General features: G+C 43.2%; 2 protein-coding genes across 2 annotated transcripts in view; one reads left to right on the plus strand and one right to left on the minus strand.

Annotated features, from left to right (window-relative positions):
* The window catches only part of rab22a (RAB22A, member RAS oncogene family), an 80,978-nt gene extending 59,461 nt beyond the window's left edge, over positions 1 to 21,517 (minus strand). The window contains exons 1-3 of the mRNA XM_070895931.1: positions 21,194 to 21,517; positions 751 to 830; positions 572 to 653 (exon numbers count right to left, since the gene is read on the minus strand). Coding sequence (XP_070752032.1) covers positions 572 to 653; positions 751 to 830; positions 21,194 to 21,229 — 198 coding nt within the window. The 5' untranslated portion in view covers positions 21,230 to 21,517. The remainder of the gene's footprint in view (positions 1 to 571; positions 654 to 750; positions 831 to 21,193) is intronic.
* A 273-nt stretch (positions 21,518 to 21,790) lies between these two features.
* ppp4r1l (protein phosphatase 4, regulatory subunit 1-like) overlaps positions 21,791 to 26,144 on the plus strand; it is a 74,596-nt gene continuing 70,242 nt past the window's right edge. The window contains exons 1-2 of the mRNA XM_070895929.1: positions 21,791 to 21,813; positions 21,918 to 21,962. Of these exons, the coding sequence (XP_070752030.1) occupies positions 21,807 to 21,813; positions 21,918 to 21,962 (52 nt within the window). The 5' untranslated portion in view covers positions 21,791 to 21,806. The remainder of the gene's footprint in view (positions 21,814 to 21,917; positions 21,963 to 26,144) is intronic.

Genomic DNA, 26,144 nt, shown 5'->3' on the forward strand with positions numbered 1-26,144 from the left:
GTCGGGTCGGGGGGGGGGGAGGGGGTAGCGAGGTCGGGGGTCGGGGGGGGGGGGAGCGAGTGTCAGGTCGGGGGGGGGGTGGGGGCGGGGGAGCGAGTGTCGGGTCTGGTCGGGCAGGGAGCAGGAGCTGGCCGTGGGAGGAGCCTCATTCACGCAGCCCCAGTGAGGCCATTGGGCCACGGCTAAGGGCTGCGTGCTTCGGGCCCCTCCCACACAGTTCGGCGCCTGGAGCTACTGCACTTGCGTGCCGACTGTAGTGCGCATGTGCAGTGGTCCCGGTACTGTTTTCAGCGCCGGACCTGGCTCCGACCCCCCCCCACAGCTCCTGCTGGCTGCGCCGAGTGCCACAGACCTGTAAGTCGGTGGAGAATACCGAGGATTTTTTTAGGCGCCGTTTTAGGCGCGAAAAACGGGCGCCCAGCTCGGAGGGGCGCCCGTTTTTTTTTCTTGTGGAAACTTGGGCCCAAAAAAATGGTCTATGTTCCGAGATGCTAAGCATTTAGAATTTTTTTTTTTAAAATGTCTCTCACACGCATATATTTGGTCACCAAGCAGCAGTCCATCCACTTACCCGCTCCTGACCAGCTGTGTCCCAGATCAGAAACTTGTGCAACTCACTTTGATACTGTACTGTCTTGGTCATAAAGGAAGCCCTAAATATAAACCAAAGATCACAAGTTACATAACATCCCAGCATAGGGCAGTACTTATTCTTAAAAGTACATCTTGAAAAACCTTGGTACTGCTCACCCTATTGTGGGATTGATGTTCGGATCGAAGCTATCTTCTACAAACCTCCAAACGATGCTAGATTTGCCGACGCCCGTATCCTGGAAATACACAAAACAAAAAAGGTTTGTTTACATCCTTTCAATGTCCGATGAGCAAAATTGGGAGACAAAAACAAAACGTAAAGACACGGCAAGCCAGTCGCTTTGTAACTGCAATTATGTCCAAAAGATGGACCTTACAAAAGGTGCACTTTACAATTTAAAAAATGAATTCCCAGGATATGGCAAGGCTCTTGAGCAGGTGGCAATGAGCCACCTTCTAGGAGGTTTGATACAACTAAGTTGCTTGCTCGGCCACTACAGAGGTGTGGGACTGGAATCACATGTAGCCAGATCAGGCAAGGTAGGCAGGCTTCTTTCTCCAAAGAGCATTAGTGAACCAGCTGACAATCTGATTGTTTCATTCGATACCTTAGAATCTTATAAACAACTCAATTTCTCAAACTTCCATGGTGTGAATCATGTTCTCTGGAGTACCATAACCAGTGTGCTACAATGCCCCGTTCCCAAACCATTAGTACACAGGTTAGAAGGTGTGAGAACTATAGCGGTTCAGCTCATGGCAGCCTTTTGCTGGACATTCGTCCCTGGGCTTAGCCAAGAAGCTTACATAAAATGCAGAAACGGGAATCGGGCTCAAAATTAAATCTGCAAAACAGTCAACAGGACCAGTCACTGGCTCGAGAGAAAAATGGACTAAGCTGCACTTCCTTCACACCTGCCTGACTAAAATTAATGTTAAACCTGTTTTGCATTTGACCAATTTTCTCCTCTCCTAAAGATGAGACACATACTAATATATAGTTGCCTAATCAGTAAGCCCTCCAGTACCTTGCCCAAACAATCACTGACAAATTTCAGGTGCCAATATAATCATGGGGAGGTGCAACTTCTGACCTCTCCTCCTTAACTGCACCCAACGCTAGGGTTGACAACTCTGATTGGACGTTTCATGAGATGAACTGCCATTCCAACTGGCGCGCCCAATTGAACAGCCTTGCACCACTTCCTCCCGATCCCCCACCAAACACATCTCCAATATTCTTATAACAAAAATTCCTGGAAGGCCGCCCACGTTCTACCCTCTAAACTTGCGTTCATCCAGAACTCTGCTGCCCGTGTCCTAACACGCATCACCCCTGTGCTCGCTGACTTACATTGATTCCCGGTTAAGTAATTCCTCGATTTTAAAATTCACATCTTTGTTTTCCAATCCCTTTATGGCCTCGCCCCTCTATGTAACCTCCTCTACCCCGACAAACCGCAGAGATATCTGCTTTCTAATTCTTGAGCAGGCCTGATTTTAATCGCTCAACCATTGCTACCTTCAGCTGCCAAGGCCCTAAGCTCTGGAATTCCCTCCCTAAACCTCTCTTTCCTCCTTTAAGCCGCTCCTTAAAACCTACCTCTTTTCTGTCGTAATAGCTCCTTATGTGGCTTGATGTCAAATTTTGCTTGATAACATTCTTGTGAAGCACCTTGGGATGTTTTACTATGTTAAAGGCGCTATATAAATTCAAGTTGTTTAAAGTGTTCAAAGTTAATGGAACAAATGTCTTTTAATGCCCTTATGGTTTTTCTCCCAGATTGCTCACACAATGTCCTGGGAGATTAATCTTTAATTCCTGGAAGGTTGGCAGTGCTATTCAACACCCACCTAAGAACATTTTCCAATAGTTTATTCTCCTTTCATCTGCCCAGCAAAAATGCAGAGTTTCAAACATCTAAACAATCAGTTTTTTTCTTACTACAGACACTTAAGAAATTGTTTATTAATGCACTTTACATCAAAACAAACAAAAGGCTTGTGACAAACCAAGTCAAGCTCTTTTTGCCGTCCTAGCCGAGATCAGAAATAAAACCTGGGTCTAATGGCGCTTTCACCCACATACACCCTGTCTATAGACAGGGTCACTTGCAATGCTGTCATCACATATTAATTCAATAGTTCACTGAACAAGTCACGTTGTAATGTCTGTTAAATGCATTATCTTAGGTTGATATTAATGAAGCCCAATGGAGTGATATCACTGGCCAAAATTATAAGTATCTACAGCACACCCACACAGCTCGAACACCTATATTTCAATTAATCTGCAGAAATGGTGTAAACTGTAGCTTTACTAAATCTAGCAGAATTTGCTCAGATTCACAAGGCCGGAAAGATAGAGATGATAAATCATAAATCACACCTAGCAAGCAGTAACACCGCATGCTAGAAAGGTGTGATTATATTTCACACATCACACCTCTGAAGCACATACTTCAACATATATGCTGCTAAATGATCAGGTCGGTGATTGGCGTGTGGGCAGACACAGCAGGAGCGACGAGGTCGGGACGAAAGAGCGGTAAGAGACTGGAGGGACGTGATCGGGGCCCAGGAGAGACGCAAGTTTGGGGACAGGGGCACAGGGACAGCACGGCCGGCCCACACTGCGATATAAAAAGGGAGGGTGAGAGAAAATGGGTAATTATAGCCCGGTTAGCCTGACATCAGTGGTGGGGAAAATGTTGGAATCAATTATTAAGGATGAAATAGCAGCGCATTTGGAAAGCAGTGACAGGATCGGTCCAAGTCAGCATGGATTTATGAAAGGGAAATCATGCTTGACAAATCTTCTGGAATTTTTTGAGGATGTAACTAGTGGAGTGGACAAGGGAGAACCAGTGAATGTGGTGTATTTGGACTTTCAAAAGGCTTTTGACAAGGTCCCATTGGTGTGCAAAATCAAAGCACATGGTATTGGAGGTAATATACTGACGTGGATAGAGAACTGGTTGGCAGACAAGAAGCAGAGAGTCGGGATAAATGGGTCCTTTTCAGAATGGCAAGCAGTGACTAGTGGGGTGCCGCAGGGCTCAGTGCTGGGATCCCAGCTCTTTGCAATATACATTAATGATTTAGATTAAGGAATTGAGTGTAATATCTCCAAGTTTGCAGATGACACGAAACTGGATGGTGGTGTGAGCTGTGAGGAGGATGCTAAGAGGCTGCAGGGTGACTTGGTTAGGTGAGTGGGCAAATGCATGGCAGATGCAATATAATGTGGATAAATGTGAGGTTATCCACTCTGGGGGAAAAAACACGAAGGCAGAATATTATCTGAATGGTGACAGATTAGGAAAAAGGGAGGTGCAATGAGACCTGGGTGTCATGGTTCATCAGTCATTGAAAGTTGGCATACAGGTGCAGCAGGCGGTAAAGAAGGCAAATGGTATGTTGGTCTTCATAACTAGGGGATTTGAGTATAGGAGCAGGGAGGTCTTACTGCAGTTCTGCAGGGCCTTGGTGAGGCCTCACCTGGAATATTGTGTTCAATTTTGGTCTCCTAATCTGAGGAAGGACGTTCTTGCTATTGAGGGAGTGCAGCCAAGGTTCACCAGACTGGTTCCTGGATGGCAGGACTGACATATGAGGAGTGACTGGATCAACTGGGCCTTTATTCATTGGAGTTTAGAAGGATGAGAGGGGATCTCATAGAAACATACAAGATTCTGACGGGACGGGACAGGTTAGATGTGGGTAGATTGTTCCCGATGTTGGGGAAATCCAGAACCAGGGGACACAGTCTTAGGATAAGGGGTAGACCATTTAGGACTGAGATGAGGAGAAACATCTTCACTCAGAGTTGTTAACCTGTGGAATACTCTGTCGCAGAGAGTTGTTGATGCCAGTTCATTGGATATAGTCAAGAGGGAGTGAGATATGGCCCTTATGGCTAACGGGATCAAGGGGTATGGAAAGAAAACAGAAAAGGGGTACCGAGGGAATGATCAGCCATGATCTTATTGAATGGTGGTGCAGGCTCGAAACGCCAAATGGCCTACTCCTGCACTTATTTTCTATGTTTCTATGTAAAGGAGTCAGAAAACCATAGCAGCAAACACAGTTGAATGAACGAGATACTTCAGGGCACAGCACCCAACCATATGGCCACTAATCCAAACTGGACTGACTGCTTGTTCATAAAATTCACTTCATTAATAGGTAACAAATTGTACTGCTGATAGGTAACGGCTACAGAGCCACAAGGGAAGTTCTCCTGGTTTGTGTAGAGACAGTTCATTTCAGATGAGCCAACAGCAGGGGCTACAATCAACATCAGTGTCTCAGATTTGCATGAGCGAGTGCTATGTTCCTCTGAGCACTGACAACTCCGCATCAACTTCAATAGTAAAAACAGATGCAAAGTAACCATTTAGCAACTCGGCCACACCTTGAGATTTCACCTAAATCTACCCTGAAGAATCAAAGGTCCTATGCAGTATTTGATCACACTGACTCCTACAACTATTAGGTCAACATCAATCCACAATCCCATTTCTTTTTAGCTCAATTGAATCTTGTACTTATCCCTAGGAGTTATTTTCCTTGTATCTACTAAAATATGTACCGTTAATTTGTCTATGAATATGATACCATTGAGGTTTCAATTTTTCACATAGCCCCTTTTTAATCTGAGACATAGACAACTGCCTCGTCCATAAGTACAGCTTTCAAAGCACTCATTTTTTCATCTGTAGTGCAGCTATCCCGAATCGGTTTAGCATATTTACCCTCCTGAAATCTGGCACCAACACTATAGTACTTTAACTAATGAACTGAAGCCTGCTGATGCTCAGATCAGTGTTACCTAGTTGTTCCTCCCACATGGAGGTTCACTACCATCGCAGTGTCACTGGGAAGGAAATCGGGTCAGTAATTTTCCATAGAATTATGTCCAACATGCTGTTTAAGAAAACAATTAACAACTTGCATTTATATAGTTGCTTTCAGACAAACATTGAAAAAGATATTAGGGGTGACTAAAAGCTTGGTCTAAGAAGTAGGTTTTAAAGGAGGGTCTTATACGACATGGAGAGGTGAAGATGTTGAGGGGGAATTTTAAAGCCGAGTGCCTAGAAGGCTGAAGGCACCGCTGCCAATGGTGGGGCGAGTAGAGGAAGTGCATCTGGGAGGGCGCTAAGCACCTCGAGTCTCATTGCCGAGAGTATGCAGAAAACAAGTGCAGGCAGTGGAAAGAACTTGCAGCAAAACTGTCCCACCCTCCCTTACCCTCAACGACTGTCTGTCCCACCTGTGGCAGGGACTGTGGCTCTCATATTGGACTGTTCACCTAAGGATTCTTTTTAAGAGTGGAAGCAAGTCTTCCTCAATTCCGAGGGATTGCCTATGATGATGATGTATGCAAGGCCAGAGTTGGAGGAAGGCAGAGTTGTAGGGCTGGAGGGGGTTAGAGAGAGGGAGGGGCAAGGTCATGGAGAGATTTGAATACGTGGATGAGACTTTTAAATTGTAGGTATTGGTGGACTGGGAGCCAATATGTAGGTCAGCAAACAAAGGGGTGATGAGTGAGGAGGACTTGGTGTGGGTTAGGGTGTGGGCAGCAGAGTTTTGGATGAGCTCAAGTTTGATGAGTGAGGAGGACTTGGTGTGGGTTAGGGTATGGGCAGCAGAGTTTTGGATGAGCTCAAGTTTATGAAGAATGGAAGATGAGAGGCCGACCAAGAACTAGAACCAGTTTCTGCTTCCTCAAAGTTACATTATAAATACTCGTGGCTCTTACAACACTGAGAAAAGGAGATCTTCTAATCATCTCACTTCACCATGTGTTCCAACAGCCGCTTCTACATTCTAAAATATTTTCTGCAAGAATCCCGGAAACCTGAAGGCAAGGTGGAGGTTGCAATCTATTTTAACAGTTCGTTTGCTTCATTCCATAACGCTGTTATTCCCCCAATGATTATCCTTTTTTAAATCTCCTTATTCAGTACTTCTGACACCATATGTTGCTCTTGTGTTCCTAATAAAATCATAAAATGATTTTTTAATTACATTGTATAAAACAGTTCTACACATAGCAGTATTCAACAGTGCACAGCTACATTACAAACTCCATCTTGCAGAATAACTCCAGTCTGGATTTCATTCGTTACTTGATTAACAGATCGCTAAAATCACCAACTAGTCTTAAGAGAACAGCTCCAAATTCTTTAAATGGATATATAATTATTAAAACAATTTCTCGGTTTCATTCACTCAAAATAAGTATTGGAGTCTGAACTTTTGGAAAGAATGCAAATGATTTTACTTGCTTCAAGCGCAGATCTGCAAATGCAAATACAGGCAAAAGCACTATTAAACTGGATCAACAGCTTCTCCGCAAGAAAATTTCTTCATGAACTTTCTGAAGATGGCAAGATTATAAGGACTGCCTCATCTAAATCGGGATTTTAATCAGGAGTTGAGCATCAGCTACAAATTAGTTTCCTGCAATGAACAGAAAATCTTTTCACTTGACCATTAAGTTATCCTTTTCTCCAGTCCAAATAAAATCAAATCACAAACTTTTGTGTCAACTTAAGAATTTTCAGAGTATACAATGTAAAATTTCAGGTGAACATTTTTCCCTTCACATTTTGTCTTTTGAAACAATTTTCAAAATGGTGTCCTTGAGGTCATCAGATTTCTGCATTTGTTGAATAATTAGTAAATCAACTTGCAATGCAAATATGTTTTCTGCAACTGTAGCACCGTTCTTTTTTGGGTAGCTGGCATGGTCTTTCATAAGTTAGACAGTGTCAATATTTGCTTGGGGTCCCTGCAAACAGAAACATTTGGAAACCTCTGCTTGAAAACAGGGTAGTATAATTCATATATCCTTCATTACTTTGTAAAACTGCATATTACTTATCCTGTCTGGTCATATATTGTCTGTATCTTGCTGCCGACATGAAGTGTATGGTATTCCAACGTAATTTGCAAATGATAGAAATGGACATCAGCACAGAAAGTAACCATGTTGGATCCCATATACATATTTCAGCCATATCCTTGTTGATACCGGACTAGGCAAGAAAACAACTGGCCAAGGTCCCGCCTCATTATTATCCAGTGGCCCTTGCTGTAAGCACGTGTGGATATCGAGAGATATTCTGGTCTGGCGGTGTAGGATCTTGGAGATGTCGTTGGTGGTATTTCTCCAGCGACTTGAGCTGTCTACTGTACATGGTCCATGTCTCTGAGCCATACAGGAGGGCGGATATTACTACAGCCCTGTAGACCATGAGCTTGGTGGCAGTTTTGAGGGCCTGGTCTTCAAACACTCTTTTCCTCAAGTGGTCAAAGGCTGCAGTGGCGCACTGGAGGCGGTGTTGAATCTCGTCGTTAATGTCTGCTCTTGTTGATAATAGACTCCCGAGGTATGGGAAATAGTCCACGTTGTCCAGGGCCACGCCGTGGATATTGATGACCGAGGGGCAGTGCAACATCCCCACTGACACCTGGGAGTCCCTGGCCAAAGACCGCCCTAAGTGAAGGGAGTGCATCTGGGAGGGCGCTGAGCACCGAGTCTCATCGCCGAGAGCATGCAAAAATCAAGCGCAGGCAGCGGAAAGAGCGTGCGGCAAACCTGTCCCATCCACTCTTTCCCTCAACAACTATCGGTCCCACCTGTGATTCTCGTATTGGATTGTTCAGCCACCTAAAGACTAATTTTTAAAAAGTGGACGTAAATCTTCCTCGATTCCGAGGGACTGCCTATGATGATGATGATGGTCTGGCTGTGATTCACCACCTGCCCTGGCAGTCAACTAATAATAAGCCCTCAGCTGACTAACACTCATGGGACAGTACCCTGAAGAGTCAATACATTGAGGGAGAGTGGCAGAAGGGAACAGACATGAGGGGAATTAAAAAGTACATTCTGAAAAACTTAAAACTATCCATTTACTGATGTTTCTGCTCCTTTATCTGTTAAAATTTCTGATTTCAGGATAGCCTGAGAGAAGACATTTTTCACGTAACTCCAATGATATTACAAAGTTGCTTTGCAGTAACTTCAAGATCGTGATGTCTTACCACATTCCATTGTTTGCATTCACGGTCATTTTAGGGCAGTTCTACACAAAAGGCTGGTTTGTGAGACCAACAGTTTTAAAAGCATAACACATGGTAACATTGATACAGGAAAGATATCACTGCCTCATTAAATGAGTTAACTGAGCAGTCATTACAGTTGGCACATTTACAACTGGTACTCATTTGGAAAGGACCAGTGAAGAGTCAAATGTGCTCCATTTCTCTAAGCAGGAGCAAGCTACAGATGTTTGCTGTGGCTCTGATTCAGAAGGTTGTGGGTTTAAGTCCCATTCCAGAGAGTGCAGTACATAGGAAACGGTGCACTATGAGATGTCTGCCCTCTCAGGTGGACGTAAAAGATCCCATGGCACTATTTTGAAGAACAGCAGGGGAGTTACCCCCGGAGTCCTGGCTAATATTTATCCCTCAATCAATATAACAAAATAAATCAGATTATTTGGTCAATATCACATTGCTTTTTGTGGGAATTTGCTGTGCGCAAGTTGGCTGCCGCGTTTCCCACATTACAACAGTGACTACACTGCAAAAGTACTTCATTGGCTGTAAAACACTTTTGAGACGTCCGGTGGTCATGAAAGGTGCTGTATAAATGCAAGTTTTTTTTTTTTAAATACGTAGCAAGATTAAGTGACCGCAAGCAGTTTCCCAAAACAAAGAACGATTGCACCAGGCTCAATCATAACACTGCCCTGAGCTAACTTGATTCTATTAAAATTGATTTTTAATGTGATTCAGAAGATTTCATACAGTAACAATGTACATGTGGACTCTAACAAGGCAGGGGTTATTCATTAAGTTTCTGCTTAGCAAGGTAAAAAAAAAACTTTAATGCTGAGGAATGGAACCATTTTCCACTCGAACATCTGGAGTCAACAACGACTGCAATGATTGCATTGTGCAGGATAGTGTCGAAAAAAACCTCCTTCTACACTGTACTAATGCCCAGTTCCTGCAAGTATTACGCTTAGTAATTCCGTCACACCAGCTTCCCAGCCAATGCCAGAAGATTGTGCATTTCGACAAATAGAAAGATATAACGCAGCTGTACAAATTAATTTGATTTCCAAAGTCAATACCAGCAGTGATGGTGTTTCCTCTTCTGAATCTACCTATAGAATGCTGGCTTATATAATAATCTTATTTCAATTTTAAAAGCTTCCTACATTTCAGTCTCACTAATATTCTAGTCAAATTAATTTTCACGGGCACTAAATCAGCTCCTGTACAACTGCAGCTGGTGCACAGTACCTTTCTTGTTACACTTCCCCAAAATTTAAACATAACTTTGAAGTGGTCTGCTGTGCTAGCAGGTCATCATCTAATATCACTGAAGAAAGCTGGCAGGGTTTATTGCTCTTTTCAATCATTAGCAAGGCCACTGGTTCACAGAGAAATCAAAAGAAAGACTTGAATTTCTATTTTGTCTTTCGCAAAGTGCTTCAGTCAATGAAGTACTTTTGGAGTGTAGTCACTGTTGTAATGTGGGAAACGTGTCAGCTAATTTGCACACAGCAAGCTCCCACAAACAGCAATGTGATAATGATCAGATAATCAGTTTTATTTTGTTGAGTGGTCAGGACACCGGGGATAACTCCCCTGCTCCTCGAAAGTGTCTTGAGATCTTTTATGTCCACCTGAAACAATCATAGGGTTACTCGAGTCAGCAGAGTGGTTGAGCGCAGAGCTGCCAACATGAACCTTGGAATACAGCAAAGGTGCCTGCAAGCATGGAAGAAGAATCCATTAGAGGTGATATTGTGTCTACAATCCTGCAGGTAGGAATGGACCCATGAGAGTGCGATGGCCTGACAGTGCATTGTATTGAATGCAAAGGGAGAATGGAGTGGTTGACATTGTTAGTGGCAGTCTAGAAATCCAAGAGGATGAGATGAACGGCAAGCTATGTTTGCAATCACATCAGACAGCATTAATGACATTGAACAGTGTGCTGTCAGCATTATCGGCAGACTGGAAGCTCATTTCAAATAGGAAGTGGTGGAGGAATAGTTGAGAGTTAACAGTATGTTCCAGGATTTTAGGGGAAAAAAGTGAAAGTTGAAGGTAGGGCAGTAGTTGGAGAGATGAACGGTGGAGGATAGATTTTCGTCTTGAGATGGGGATTGATGACAGCAGATAGGAAAGGATGCAAGAGGATATGGACTGGTTGATGTCAGCAACCATCGAACTGAGGAAGGAAAGTTGGTTTGGTCAGGGATTGGAACAAGGGGTTGAGGACAGCGGGCTGCGTGATCAGAGGCCAAGGCAACAGACTGAATGCCCTCAACTTTGAACATTAGTCCACGAGCTCCTCATATTTGGTGCTCAAGATGAGGATGGACACAAATTAGTGGAATTACTAGAATCTTTGAACGGTGTTCCTCTAGGTGCACGAAACCGCATTACTCAAGAGAAAGCCATTGGCAACATCACCCCTCGCTTTCCAGCCATAGGGCCCAAGTTTCCACAGGATAAAAAACGGGCGCCCCTCCGAGCTGGGCGCCCGTTTTTCGCACCTAAAACGGCGCCTAAAAAAACCTCGCAATTCTGGAGCGTTCTGCAGCTCCTTGTCTGCCTGGCACGGCACCCAGGGGGGCAGAGCCTACACTCGCGCCGATTTTGTAAGTGGGAGGGGGCGGGTACTATTTAAATTAGTTTTTTTTCCTGCCGGCAACGCTGCAAGTGCGCGTTGGAGCATTCGCGCTTGCTCAGTGTGAAAAAAACATTGGCACTCGGCCATTTTTGTAGTTCTTTGTAGCTGTTTAATTTTTGAACATTTTTTTAATAAAAGCACATTTGCACTTGCAGCCTTCTCACTGTCTCCTTCCCCCCCTCCCCCGCGGGAACGAAACGGCTGTTCCCTTCCCCCCCCTCCCCTCCACAGGAACGAAGCGGCTGTTTAATTCTCCCCCTCCCCTCCACGGGAACGAAGCGGCTGTTTAATTCACCCCCCTCCCCTCCACGGGAACAAAGCGGCTGTTCCCTTCTCTTCCCCCCCCCGCGGGAACGAACGCCTGCAGAATTCTCTGTGCCTGAAGCACTTTCACACAGGTAGGAAGATGGTTTATTTAATCTTTTCTTTGCTTATAAATGCTTATTCAGGTTGGATTTATTTGTATAATATTTGTAGAAGTATAAATAAGGATTTATTGTAGAATTTAATGAGTTCCCTTCCCCCCCCCCCCCCCCACCTCGTTCTGGACACCTAATTTGTAACCTGCGCCTGATTTTTTTAATGTGTAGAACAAGTTTTTTCAGTTCTACAAAAATCTTCACTTGCTCCATTCTACTTTAGTTTGGAGTACGTTTTCACTGTGGAAACTTTCAAATCAGGCGTCAGTGGCCAGACACGCCCCCTTTTGAAGAAAAAATTCTGTTCCAAAGTAGAACTGTTCTACCTGACTAGAACTGCAGAAAAAAAAAATGTGGAGAATTGCGATTTCTAAGATAGTCCGTTCTCCACCAGTTGCTCCTAAAAATCAGGCGCAAATCATGTGGAAACTTGGGCCCATAGAACTGCTAATCCTTTTGCTGTCCAGTAGTGCCACAACTTAGTTACAAGGGCAGATGCTATTGGAAAAGGTGACAAAACACAGATTGCAAGAACACATCACTAAACTATCATAAAATTCTTTCGCTGCTGACTTATTGCATCCTTTTCCTCCCCGAAAATATTACATGTACAGAGGCAACTGTTTGGATGTCAGGTTCATTCAAATATACAACTATTAAATGACTGATTTGCCTGTCTTTATCTCTCACACAATTTTAATGACATCAATCTACACTTAATGATAGTTTAAAAGTCTTCATAAGCCAATCAAAGTTTAGGCTTGTTTCACAGGTAACTTGAGGTCTTAAGTTGCTTTAAGTTTTTACATAGGGCCTAAAACTAATAGGGTGACTACATTAAAATCAGGTGATAAGAAAGAGGAGACTGACCAGACCACTGAGCAGGCAGGTTGTTTGCTGAGCACACTGGTTTCCCGATCACATGCATTAATTACTACCAACTGCAGCTACAATCGCTGCTTCTTCTAGAATTATGGAAGATACTACACCCATGTTACTGCTGCTCAAGAAACCATTTTGTTGCACCACAAGCAGAGCTTGCCAGATTCCATAGGAGGAAACAAACGCTGTACTGGCTATAAATGGTGAACAGGTTGGATGCAGTTCGATGTAGCACAATCACGCATTTATAAAAAGGAAGAATGAGGAATTTGCGGCATTGTAGTTTGTTTATTTTCGCTTTAGAAACTGTCAGTCTTTAAGTCAATGAGATAACAGGAAGTGATAGATAGCATCTGATAGGGACATTGAGGGTAATGGGATAATGTTTCAGGTGTAGTCGTGCTGCAAGAGTAATCTATATGTGGTGATCATTAGAAAGATTGGCAATAAAACAAGCAGTTGGGTGACTTAGCAGAATACTCTGCAAACTCGCATTTAAATAAAAGTACAGCCAGAGCATCCGGTTACATTGTGACAGACTGATGACATCCACTGTCCATCTTTCCAACAAGCTTCATTTTGAAATTAAAAACAGAAAATGCTGAAAATACTCAGCGGGGTCAGGCAGAACCTGTGGAGAGAGAAAGAGAGTTAATGTTTCAGGTCGATGACCCTTCGTCAGAAGGGAAAAAGTTAACAGGTTTTTAAGCAAGAGCAGGGGAAGGGAAAGGGGGAGGAAAAGAACACAAGGGAAGGTCTGTGATAGGGTGGAAGGCAGGAGAGATGAGAGAGACAAAAGGGATGATGGTGCAAGGCAAAAGGAGATGGTAATGGGACAAGTTAAGAAACAAAAGATGGGTCTAGATGAGGTGTAAATGGTAATGGCAGAATCAACAGCTGCCATGGGAAAGAACAAAAAATAGGGGCAGAGGTTATGGTCTGAAACTGTTGTACTCAATGTCGATGGCTGTAAAGTGCTGAACTAAAAGATGAGGTGCTGTTTCTCGAGCTTATGTTGAGCTTCACTGGAACAATGTAAGAGGCCAAGGACAGGGAGATCAGAGTGGGAGTGGAGCGGAGAATTAAAATGACAAAAAGCAAAGAATTTGGTTAGTTAGATTTCAATAACCTGGCAACACTTTTTAAAAAAAAAATAAAACAGATAGCTGAGAAACTGCTTCCAGGGTAAAATCCCATACAAAAATCATAAACACATTACCATCAACTTCTGAACAATACATGTTCCACCTGTAACAGGGACTGTGGTTCTCGTATTGGACTGTTCAGCCACCTAAAGATTTATTTTAAAGAGTGGAAGCAAGTCTTCCTCGATTCCAAGGGACTGCCTATATGATGACATAGGCACTACCCCTTGGTGAACAATTGTTTCTCAAAGCAACCTCCAACTTACTGGCTAGTCTTGTGCCATGAGCCTTGCCCACTTGGGACTAGGACGCACCTGGAAGGTTTTGCTTAGGGCTTTTCCAGCCTATAGAGACTTTTATCCACCAGCCATGATCGGAGTTGGAACCAAGCCCAAGAGTGAAAGGACAATGTACTATTCGACTGCACCAAGCTCCTGGAGGTACCATACATACGATTACATAGGATATACAGCACAGATAATCGGCCATTTGGCCCAACCAGTCCATGCCAACGTTTATGCTTCACTCAAGCTCCCTCCTCTAACTATGAGCATAACCCTCTATTCCTTTCTCCCTCATATGCTTGTCTAGCCTCCCCTTAAATGCATCTATACTATTCACTTCAACCACTCCCTGTGGTAGTGAGTTCTGCATTCTCATCACTCGCTGGGTAAAGAAGTTTCTTCTGAATTCCCTATTGGATTTCTTGGTGACTATCTTATATTGATGGCCACTAGTGGAAACATTCTCTCTGGATCCAGTCTATCAAAACTTTTCATAATTTTAAAGACCTCCATTAGGTCACTCCTCAGCTGCCTTTTTTCAAGAGTAAAACCTGTTCATCCTTTCCCGATAGGTATACCCTCGCCTTTCTGATATCATACTTTTGAAATCTTCTCTGCACCCTCTCCAGTGCCACAATATCCTTTTTATAATATGGCGACCTGAACTGTACGCAGTACTTGAAGCATAATCTAACCAAGGTTCGATACAGGTTTAGCGCAAATTCCATACTATTCAATTCTGTACCTCGAGAAATAAATCCTAGTGCTTGGTTTGCCTTTTTTATAGCCTTGTCGCAATGATGTGTGTATTTGTACTCAGAGATCCCTTTGTCCCTTTATCCCACCTAGACTCGCACCCACTAAGTAATAAGTGACCTCCCTATTCTTCCGACCAAAATGTAATCCCTCACATTTATCTGTGTTGAGCTTCATTTGCTAATTATATGCCCATTCTGCAAGTTTATTAATGTCTTCCTGTAATTTGTTGCAGTCCTCAGTATTGACTATCCCCCCAATTTGATGTCATCCACAAATTTAGAAATTGTGTTTTTGATTTCAAAGTCTAAATCATTAATATAAATTGTGAACAGCAGTTCCAGCACTGATCTTTGTGGAACACCACTACCCACCTTCTGCCACTGTGAATAGCTACCCTTTATCCCTACTCTCTGCTTTCTATCTTGAATCCAGCGAGCTATCCATTCTGCTACTTGTCCCCTGACTCCACATTCTCTGACCTTGTTCATCAGTCTATTATGGGGTACCTTATTGAAGGCCTTTTGAAAATCTAGATAAATGACATCTACTGCATTACCAAAGTCTACTCTTGGTTACCTATTCAAAAAATTCAGTGAGGTTGGTCAAACAAGACTTTCCTTTTTGAAATCCATGCTGACTATATTATATTTTTGGTTTCTAGATGTTTCATTTTCTCCTTTAGTGGGGATTCCATTATTTTCCTACCACCAATACTAAGCTGACTGGTCTATAATTCCCTGGACATGTTCTATCCCCCATTTTACATATAGGTATTACGTTAGCAATCCGCCAGTCCTCTGGCACTACACCATTTTCTGACGAATTATTAAAAGTGTGTGTAGTAATGCCTCGGATATCCCTTTTCCCATCCAGACCAGGGTTTTATCCTCAGAGTTTTATTTTATTACTTATCTCATTATCCAATGTCATGTCCGCCTGTTCTATCTCCCTGGTAAATACTGAAACAAAATAATTATTTGATATTTCTGCCATCTCTCTATAGTTACCTGTGGTATTATCCTGTCTATCCCTTAATGGCCCAATTCCCATCGAAACTTTCCTTTTTTTAAAAAAAAAATTGATGCGCCTGTAAAATATTTTACTATTTAATTTCATAGTTCTTCCTTCTTAATTATTTTTTTGATTTCGCTCCTAATCTCTTCGTATTCTCCCGTATCATGCACTCCCCTGCTGTCTATGTTCTTAATGTATGCCTCTTTCCTTACCCTCAATTGTTCCCTTATGGCTTTATTAATCCATGGACTGTCACTTTTTTTTTTAAAAAGGTACTAACTTTGAGCCTTTCTACTGTGCAGTTGAACATCAGCAGAGCAGATTGCAAGGCAGGAGTGACTCAAAAGACAGACTGACATTTATATAGCATCTTTCATGACCTCAGGATGCTCCAAAGTGCTTTGTAGCCAATTCCTTTTTTTTTTAAAAAGTGTCATCACTGTTGTAATATAGGAAACACGGCAAACGGGCCGAGCACAGCAAAGTTCCACAAACCGCAAGATGATAAGATCCAGATGATCTGTTTTAGAGATGTTAGTGGAGGGATAAATGTTGGTTGGGACATCAGGGAAAACTCCCCTTCAAGTAGTGCTGTGGGAACTTTTGCTTCCACACAAGAGGGCAGACAGGACCTTGGTTTACCGTCTCATCTGAAAGATGGCACCTCCTACAGAGCAGTGCCCCCTCAGTATTGCACCGGTGCATCAGCCTTGATTACGAGCCCCAGAGCTCTGGAGTGGACTTGAACCCACGACCTTCTGACTCAGGAGAGTTTTCTGCTACTGAGCCATGACTGACACCCAGGATAGAAGTTTTTTTTCTGACTCATCAAGGAAATGGATTTTAGTGCTGGGGAATGGAACGTGTCCCATTTTAGGCACCCAGTCTTAGTATCAAGCACTCTTAGGTCAGGTACAGCACAGCTAGATGCAGAGTAAAGCTCCCTCCACTCTTCACCAACAATGTGCTTTAGCCACAACCACACGATCCCTGCTGCATTGGTGTGACACCAAATACACTTCTCACATCCGACATCCTGTGGTCAGAGTGAAATTTCCAATTGATGTCAAACTGGGAACAGTTTTATACTTTAAGCCCATGTTCAGCAAAAACTAGCTCGAGATCATTATCCTGTCACTCTGGGCTAGATTTGAAGCCAGGTCACAGGATTGTCCAGGCCACTATGCCATGCAATATCCCCCCCCAAAATGGCAGCATTAAATGAAAGGAAACAAGACGACATTCAGCGCACTGAGGGGGGGGATTTGGCCCGGGTAAATTGGAGTCAAGACTATCAGGCAGAAATGTAATGAAGCAATGGAATGTCTTTGGGTACAGTCTAGATACATACCCATAAGAGGGAAAAGGGAGGACAACCAAAGCCAGAGCTTCCTGAATATCGAAGAAGTTAGACAGTAGGATGAAGCAGAAAAAGTATGTCCGACGTCAGCTTGGGAGAATCAGGCTGAATATAAAACGTAGAAGAGAAGTGAAAAAGGAAAGAAGAGGGGCGAAGAGACAGTATGGAAATAGATTGCCGACTAACATAAAAGGGAATCCAAAGATCTTTTATCGGCATATTAACAGTAAAAAGAGTCGTCAGAGGAGCAGTGGGGGCGATTAGGGACCAAAACGGAGAGTGATTGATGGAGGCAGAAGGCATGGCTGAGGTACTAAACGAGTACTTTGCATTGGTGTTTACCAAGGAAGAGGACTTTGCCAAAGCTATTGTAAACGAGGAGGTTGCCGGGATACTGGAGGAGATTAAAATAGAGAAAGGGGAGGTACTAGAATGGCTGGCTGTACTTAAAGTGGATAAGTCACCCAGTCTGGATGGGATGCATTCTAGGTTGCTGAGGGAAATAAGGGTCGAAAATGCAGAGGTGCTGACCACAATCTTCCAATCCTCCTTAAATTCAGGACTGGAGGATTTCAAATGTTGAACAACGGGAGAAGGATAAACCTGGCAATTACAGGACAGTCCGTTTAATGTTGGTGGTGGGGAAGCTTTTAGAAACAATAATCCAGGAGAAAATCTACCGCTACTTGAACTAATAAAGGAGAGCCAGCACGCATTTGCTCAGGGCAAATCATGTTCGATTGACTTGATTTAGTTTTTTTAATGAGGTAACAGAGAAGGTGGATGATGGCAGAGCAGTCGATACTGTATATATGGACTTTCAAAAGGTTTTTGATAACTATTGCATATTGGGCTCCAAATTTGCTAACCAGCCTATGAGATAAAAGGAACAGGAGCAGCATGGATATAAAACTGGCTAAGGATGGACAACAGAAGCTTATTACAAATGGCTGTTTTTCAGACTGGAAGGAGGTATACAGTGCAGTTCCCCCAAGGTTCAGTACTAGGACCACTGCTGTTTTTTTATTTGTTAATGACTTGGACTTGGGGTTAGAGGACAATTTCAAAACCTGCAGATGACAAAACCTTGGAAGTGTAGTAAACAGTGCGGAAGCTAGTAATTGACGTCAAAAAGACACAGACTGGTGGAATGGTCGGACACGTGGCAAATGAAATTCAACGCAGAAAAGTGAGGGGGATACATTTTGGGAGGAAGAATGAGGAGAGACAATATAAACAAATTTTTAATGATGGTGCAACAACAGAGTTTATGCACAAATCTTTGAAGGTGGCAGGACTGGGAAACAAAGCAGTTAATAAAGCATACAGGATTCTGGGCTTTATAAGTAGAGGTATAAGAGTACAGTAGCCAGGGATTTATGCCAAGTCTATATAAAACACTAGTTCGCCACAGCTGCAGTTTTGTATCCAATTCTGGGCACCACACTTTATGAAGGCACTGGAGTGTGTACAGAAGAGATTTACTAGAATAGCTCCAGGGATGAGGGATTACAGTTATGTGGATAGACTGGAGAAGCTGGGGTCGTTCTCCTTAGAGCAGAGAGGACCAAGAGATTTGATAAAAGGTGTTTAAAATTGTTTCCTGTGGCTGAAGTGCCGATAACCAGAGGGCACAATTTACACAGTGATTGGCAAAAGAACCAGAGGCGACAAGAGGAAAAAATGTTTTACACAGCGAGTGGTTAGCATTGGGAAATGCACTGCCTGATAGGGTCAGGGATACAGATTCAATAGTAGCCTTCAAAAGGGAATTGGCAAATGCTTGAAGGGAGAAAAATTTGCATGAATATGGGGAAAGAGCAGGGGAGTGGGATGAACTAGATTGCTCTTCGAAAGAGCCAGTGCAGACTCGATGGGCTGAATGGCCTCCTTTTTTTGATGTACTATTCTATGATTACCATTCCCCTGAACCTCCATCATTGCAGACTGATTTAATTGCCTGTTTCTTAAAGCCTTACCGAGAATTTGAGTTACCAAGTTAGAGGCGCCCATCACACTCCAGAAAAGGTAACTTTTCAGATAACTAATTTTGAAATTGGAGCACTTATTTAGAATACTGTACACATGAAATGGAATATCTTGTGTGTATATAGCAAACATTCACAGCAAAGTACAGCCCCTCAAGAATGTTATCTAGCGACGACAGTTGATGATTCAGAATTCTTCGGCTATTTTTCCATGTGAATGATACAGATGAGTTATTTTTAAAATGTGCTTTTAAGCTAACATGTTGCTTAAAGGGATTAAATTTCAGGGCAGCAATGTGTATTAGTTTTCATGAGTGTCTGAACTCAACAATGAAAAGGTAATTTTGACATTCCTGTGACCACACAAATCCCTTACTGTGCGGCGACAACCTTATTCATTTGAACTCAGCAGGGATAATTGGCAAATTAGCTGGGAGGGCAGAGGAAGGAAGAGGGGAAGAGGAGAAAATAATCAATAAATTAGGCTTGGGACTGACACTGGACAAATAAAATCCCTACTTCAGAAGTCTGTCCCTTCAGTTTTGATCAATTGTAGGACTGAATCCTTCTAACTAGAGGCTAGGTACAAATGTGCCAGTACTATCGCCGAGCTGAAAAAGGTACAGGAGCACAGTTAAATATACAACTGAAGATTGAACAGATTAAAACAAAAAATACTGCAGGTGACATTAGCAGATGAATTCTTAATGCGTACACAGCATTTGAAAAGAACTTGCCATTTATACAGCGCATTTCACAACCTCAGGATGTCCAAAAGCACTTCACAACCATTTAAGTATTTCAGAAATATAGTTACTGTAGTAGAGATGCAGTTGCCAATTTGCACACATTTTAGTGTCGTGAATGCATTAAGCATTTATCCAGTACTACTGACAACAGTAATTTTGAGGTTCACATTATTCTTTAATCCCAAACTAAACAAAAGCAATATATAATCTTTAGTTCTGTAAACCATTGCACCCACGAGAGAGAACAAAATATAATTTTTAGTTTGTGACAAATTAATTAATGAAAGAAAAAAAAACACTTGGTTAAGGACCCACATATATCTTCTCAGTATTGAAATCCTAATACCAAAAGTCTGGCAAATAAAGATACATTTAAAAATTCCTTTGCACCAGGATCACTAGTTTCCTGGTTGGCAGGCTTAACAGAAAACAGCTGTGTGATCCCAATTTCAGCCTGCCCCTCCTTCCCAGACAGCAGCAGTGCAGTGGCTGAGTGTGCCTATCACATTGGTTAATCTATCTGATCCAGACACAAAAAAGGTGCAGCCAACTAGATTAAAGAATTCATTTAAACAACAAAAAATTAATGCAATTAGGCTTAGCACAAAAAAGCCCAAAACATCATTCAAGATAAATTAACACACATTAAATAACAAAACCTGGAGCGCTTTCAATCTTTGCTCAATATTTGGATCTGTGAACATTATTGGGTTAACATCAGACCTCAGAATTCGGACAAATTTGCTTATCCTAACACAATTAAAAGCCTACCCATTAATAGCTCCAATTTAGACATAAAATAGCTCTCTCCCTTATACAACATGTTTAATATTTATTACATAATTATCCTTCCAACCTAAAACATTTCTCTCCTCTTGTGACACTCAGGTTGACAGCTAGATACAATTTCCATTAAACAAAAATATGAAACTATGCGTTTGCTCCAGCTAAACAATTTGTAAATACAACTACTTTACAAATTGTTAATTTGTCTTTGCCCTTTACAGCTGCCGATTGACTGGTGTGCTGCCAGCAATTTCTGTTATTGTTTCAGATTTCCTGCATATGCAGGTTCTCCTCTTTATTATTTATTTATAAACATTTGGCAAAGCGTTTATTTAAAAAAAGAGAAGAGAAAATCCACTTGACAAAAGCATCACAGCAGATGGCAACTGTACGATAAAACACAACATCTTAACTGGCCGTCACCAAAGACCGATGATTGCGACCCATTCTTGAGTGGGCTGTAACCCGGACAACCACTTACCCCAAGCAGGCAAACTTTCAGCTCCCTCAAAGCCATGGTGAAGCTCACAGCTTTCACAAGTCCACACACATCCCCGCCAGGTCAATTCAAACACGGTGGGTGGTATATATAAATAAAAGCTCAGCAAATGGGCTTTTAAACTTTAAGAGAACAAATGCATTAAAAGATGAAGTTTGAGGCTGCTGATATCCCGGGCCGCCGCAGCGCACTCTCGCCTCGGCAGGGCCACGGCCGCCATCTTGCTCAGCTGCTCTCACGTGACCCAGTCAGTTGGTCCCGTCAAATCATTCTCAGTATGCACGTTTTTATTTCCTAAAAACAAGCTGGTTGATTTTCTACAGCTTAAAGAGGTGACTTAGATATATACATTTAAATAATCTGAGGTACCACAGCGCCTGAGGGGGGAGGAGCCGGACCGTTGTGCACGTGATCGCTATACTTCTATTTGAAAATAATTCTACCCAGCTTTAATTTTCGATTCTAACTAGCTGCCCGATAGATGATGGCCAGTGGGTGTCTGGTTGCACTGAGCGCGGTTATTTATTTTGCGCTTTAAGTGCGGAAGTGGTTTGCAGACTCTCTCTCTTCCCCCACCCCCCGAGCTCCATCCAAGATGGCGGGTATGTGAGTTATCTCTCCGCTAGCGGTTCTTTTACACTCTTTATCCGCGGCTTTTAACAACCTGTCTCTGTGTTTCCCCCCCACCACATTGTTCTCTTCGCAGGCCTCTCTCTGTATTACGAGGACTCCCAGGACGAGCTGGAGGAATGTGAGTATGGAGTGGCTGTATCTGCGGGTGGTAGTGGTGGTGGAGGCGGCGGGGGGGGAGGTGGTCGGGCTGACAGACTGTGAGGGCCGGGCCGGGCCCCGGCCTCAGTCACATTCCCATGGGAGCAGGAGGTGGGGGTATATGCAGAGGGGGTCGCTACCCTGACAGCTTTGCCTCCGCCCTGACAGCTCGGCCCCCGCCCCTTTTTAATGTCCCATGCTGCTCGCTTGCTCCCCTCAAACTCTCCTGACCGGTGAGCTGCCAGGTGCCTAGTTTTTTTCCCCCTCCAACCCGGGCTCCAGCTCCCTGTTTCTCTCCCCCCGGGGGTAAGGGAAGCTGCCTGTCGGCGTCAGATCTCCCTCTGCTCCTGTGATTTCCCCCTCGTCCCATTGGGCTCGGTGATAATATCACCATAAGCTGCGATTTAAATAGCTGACATCGCAATAACCTCTTCCCCCTCTAGTCTTTGCTTTTCAGGATGGCTTATGTGGAGATGCTTGGCTTCTGTCTGAGCTGTGTACTTGAGTGCTGATGTGCATGAATCTCAATGGGCGGTATTTGTAGGGTGGGTTGTTGAAGTGTGAGCTGCTGCTTTTTTTTTGTGTATTTTTAAACGCCGCTACAATTTCCTGTGGATGATCTGATTCGCGTGGGCGAATGTGATTGAGTATGCCGATAAATTGGCCGATTCACTGGGCTGTCAGAACAGATCATTGAAAAATATTGAGTAGAGGGCAAGAAGAGTATTCTGCATCAGGAAAAGGCTGTTTTAAAATGTTTGTTACGTTACTCCATTGAGGTTTTCCTGAAATCTTTAACATTGCACACAGCCGTTGTATTGTAATGAGTACAGGGTGTTCAGTAAACACTGGAGTTTCGAGAAGAGCTCAGTAAATGGACCAGGAGCCATACCCGACTTCTCCGCCCAGAATGCAGGCACAATGCGGTTCGCAAACATGCTAATACCCCAACTGAGATCTGCTCATTTGCCATGGATGGAGTGTTGAACGGGGATCGCTCTGGTCTGTTGGAAGCAGTGCCACACCTGTTGGTGTTTTTGTATACTGAACACTCGGATGAGCCTGCCTTTCCATAATTGAGCCATGTTGTCTCAGTTTTAATATGAAATCTTAATACTTTAAGGTACCATATTGACCAACATACAGGTTATTCCCACGTAATATAGGTTGCTCTCTGATTTGAGTCATATGCCACAGAAATCCAAAATATGAATGCCCAGCTTATTTTAATTTGACTACTTTAAACAGTTTGTCTATATGTAAGTTGATATGGTATCTATAATCCTGAAGAAAAATTACGCAAAAAATCAAGGTGTTACACCTGTTTTCCCCAGTAATTGAAGTAATCAATACTGGTCTCTCAAATGGTAAAGTTCTAAGTGTATTGCTTGAAGTCACACAAGGTCATCATCAGCCATGAACTCATTGAATGGCGGTGCAGGCTTGAAGGGCCGAATGGCCTACACCTGCACCTATTTTCTATGTTTCTATGTTTCTATCATCATAGGCGGTCCCTCGAAACGAGGATGACTTGCTTCCACGCCAAAAAAAGGACGAGTTCACAGGTGTTTCAATGAAGGACCCGAACTACATCCTGAAGAGTGGAAGATGCCTGTGCGTGGATTTTTTTAACATGGGTGGCTGTTGCACACCAGACACCACATGGGTTTGACCGAGCTAGGTCTTGATCCAGTGGCAAGGATTACCCAAGACGACTGGAGACTAACTCTGCTGCATGGACCTAGTGCGCACACATATCGCAGTGTGGGCTGGCCCGTGCTGCCCCTGACCCCGAACTAGGTACCATGTCGCCGCCGCTGTCGTCATCGTCATCATAAGCAGTCCCTCGAAGCGAGGATGACTTGCTTCCACGCCAAAAAGGGATGAGTTCGCAGGTGTTTCAATGAAGGACCTAATATTCCAGATCCCGAACTACATCTTGAAGGGTGGAAGATGCCTGTGCGTGGATTTTTTTAACGTGTGGTGGCCGTTGCACATCAGCCACCACACGGGCTTGACAGAGCTAGGTCTTGGTTCAGTGGCAAGGATTACCCCAAGATGACTGGAGACCAGCTCTGTTGCACGGACCTAGAGCTGGCTTATGTACTAGTGCGTAAACGAACACCACTAATACGGTAAATGCCATCTGTGGAAGGTGGCACATTAGTACAGATCCCATACCCATGCTTAATTAACACTCTTATTTATATACTGAGGCACTGGTAGTGGTGGCTACAATTACACATTGAAGCATTTTAAATTAACTGATTTTTCTTATAGCATATTGATGGCATTGCACTTAAGGCTATGACAAGCAGGTTAAACTTATAAAACAAATAACCAATATATTGAATTCCACCTCTAACATCATGGGTTTACAATCTGTACATTGGCTATAGATCAAAATGACAGATAGCACTCTGCGATGCAATAGTTGTACTGGACAGTTGATTATAATTCTACTACCTGCTTTATTCTTACCTGTACCGTTCAAGTTACTGCTAGTATAACCTAGCCCTTGGTTTGACTTAAGTGTGGTGTCATTATGTTTGGGATATGGATTGAGTAATGTTTGCTTAGGGTGGATTGTGACGTGCCTGTCTTGCTACTTTTACTTAAAAATGCTTTGACGTTTATTTTTAACACAGCAGGGAAATTAATCCTCAGTGATCTGAAATTTGGCAATTTGTATTTTATCATCATCAATGCCAGATTTCTGTCATTTGGGAAATCTCATTCCTGTGCTCAGCGAGCCAACTACTGATGGAAAGACATGTCTACAAAAGTCCCTAAAATCCTGATGGCTAGCACTGAGTCAAATTATAGTTGTAAACCCATGATGCTAGAGGTGGAATTCAATATACTTGGTTATTTGTTTTCGGTACCATGTGGTGGTCTGTGGTAAGCTTTTTAAGATACTAAATAAAAGTAATGAAATACCCAAATTACTTTACTTAAGGAGGAAAATATCAGTTGCATGCTGATTTGTGGCTATATGGATTATGATTGGGGGATCATATTTGATGCACTTTTGATGTTTTTGAGCGGTATTGATGTTGTCGAGATGTCTATTTGGCAGTTTCCACATGTGTCAGCCATGGCTCGGTGGGTAGCATATTGACCTCTGAGTCAGAAGGTTGTGGGTTCAAGTCCCATTCCAGGGACTTGAGCACATAAATCTAGGCTGACACTGCAGTGCTGAGGGAACTCTGCGCTGCCGGAGGTGCCATCTTTTGGATGAGATGTTAAACCAAGGCCCCGTTTGCCCCCTCGGGTGGATGTAAAAGATCCCTTGGCCACTATTTCAAAGAAGAGCAGGGAGTTATCCCCAGTGTCCTGGCCAATATTTATCCCTCAATCACCAGAACAAAAAACAATTATCTGGTCATTATCACATTGCACACAGCAAGCTTCCACAAACAGCAATTTGGCTGCCGCGTTTCCCACATTACAACAGCGACGACACTCCAAAAGTACTTCATTGGCTGTAAAGCACTTTGATATGTGCGGTGGTCGTGAAAGGCGCAATGTAAATGCAAGTCTTTTTTCAGTTTTCTCCTGTCCTTTCCTGCTTGTGCAAGAGTTCTATAATTGCTGTATACATCTTTCTGTTCTGGCTCCAGTGGCCTACACAAGAAAACATTTGCATTTATATAGCACCTTTTGCATCCTCTGGAGATCCTGTGGGGTTCCTCAGCCAGTTAATTACCTTTTGAAGCGTCGTCACAGTTTTTGCAGGAAAACATGCAGCCAATTTGTGCGCAGCAGGAACAGCAATGGGATTCGTACCCAGTTGATCTATTTTGATGGTGTTGATTGAGTTAGCCAGGACACGGAAAACTCCCTGCTCTTCATCAAATAGTGCCACGGGATTTATTTTGCGTCCACCTGAACAGGCAGATGATACCTCAGTTTAATGTCTCACCGAAAGCACTGCTGTCATAGAGAGTGAATGATGGGCTATTCACCAGATGGGACGTCACAGCAGAGCCAGATCCTACCCTTACCCAATGTCCAAACATGCACTTCCAGCAGGGCTCAATAAATGGACCAGGCGCCATACCTAATTTCCCCTGCCCAGAACGCAGGCACAATGAGATTAGTTCTAGCAACCATACCGCTACCCCAGTTGGGATCTGTTCATTCGCCATGGATGCACTGT

The sequence above is a fragment of the Pristiophorus japonicus genome, chromosome 12 (genome assembly GCF_044704955.1).
Source record: "Pristiophorus japonicus isolate sPriJap1 chromosome 12, sPriJap1.hap1, whole genome shotgun sequence".
Taxonomy (NCBI): Eukaryota; Metazoa; Chordata; class Chondrichthyes; family Pristiophoridae; genus Pristiophorus; species Pristiophorus japonicus.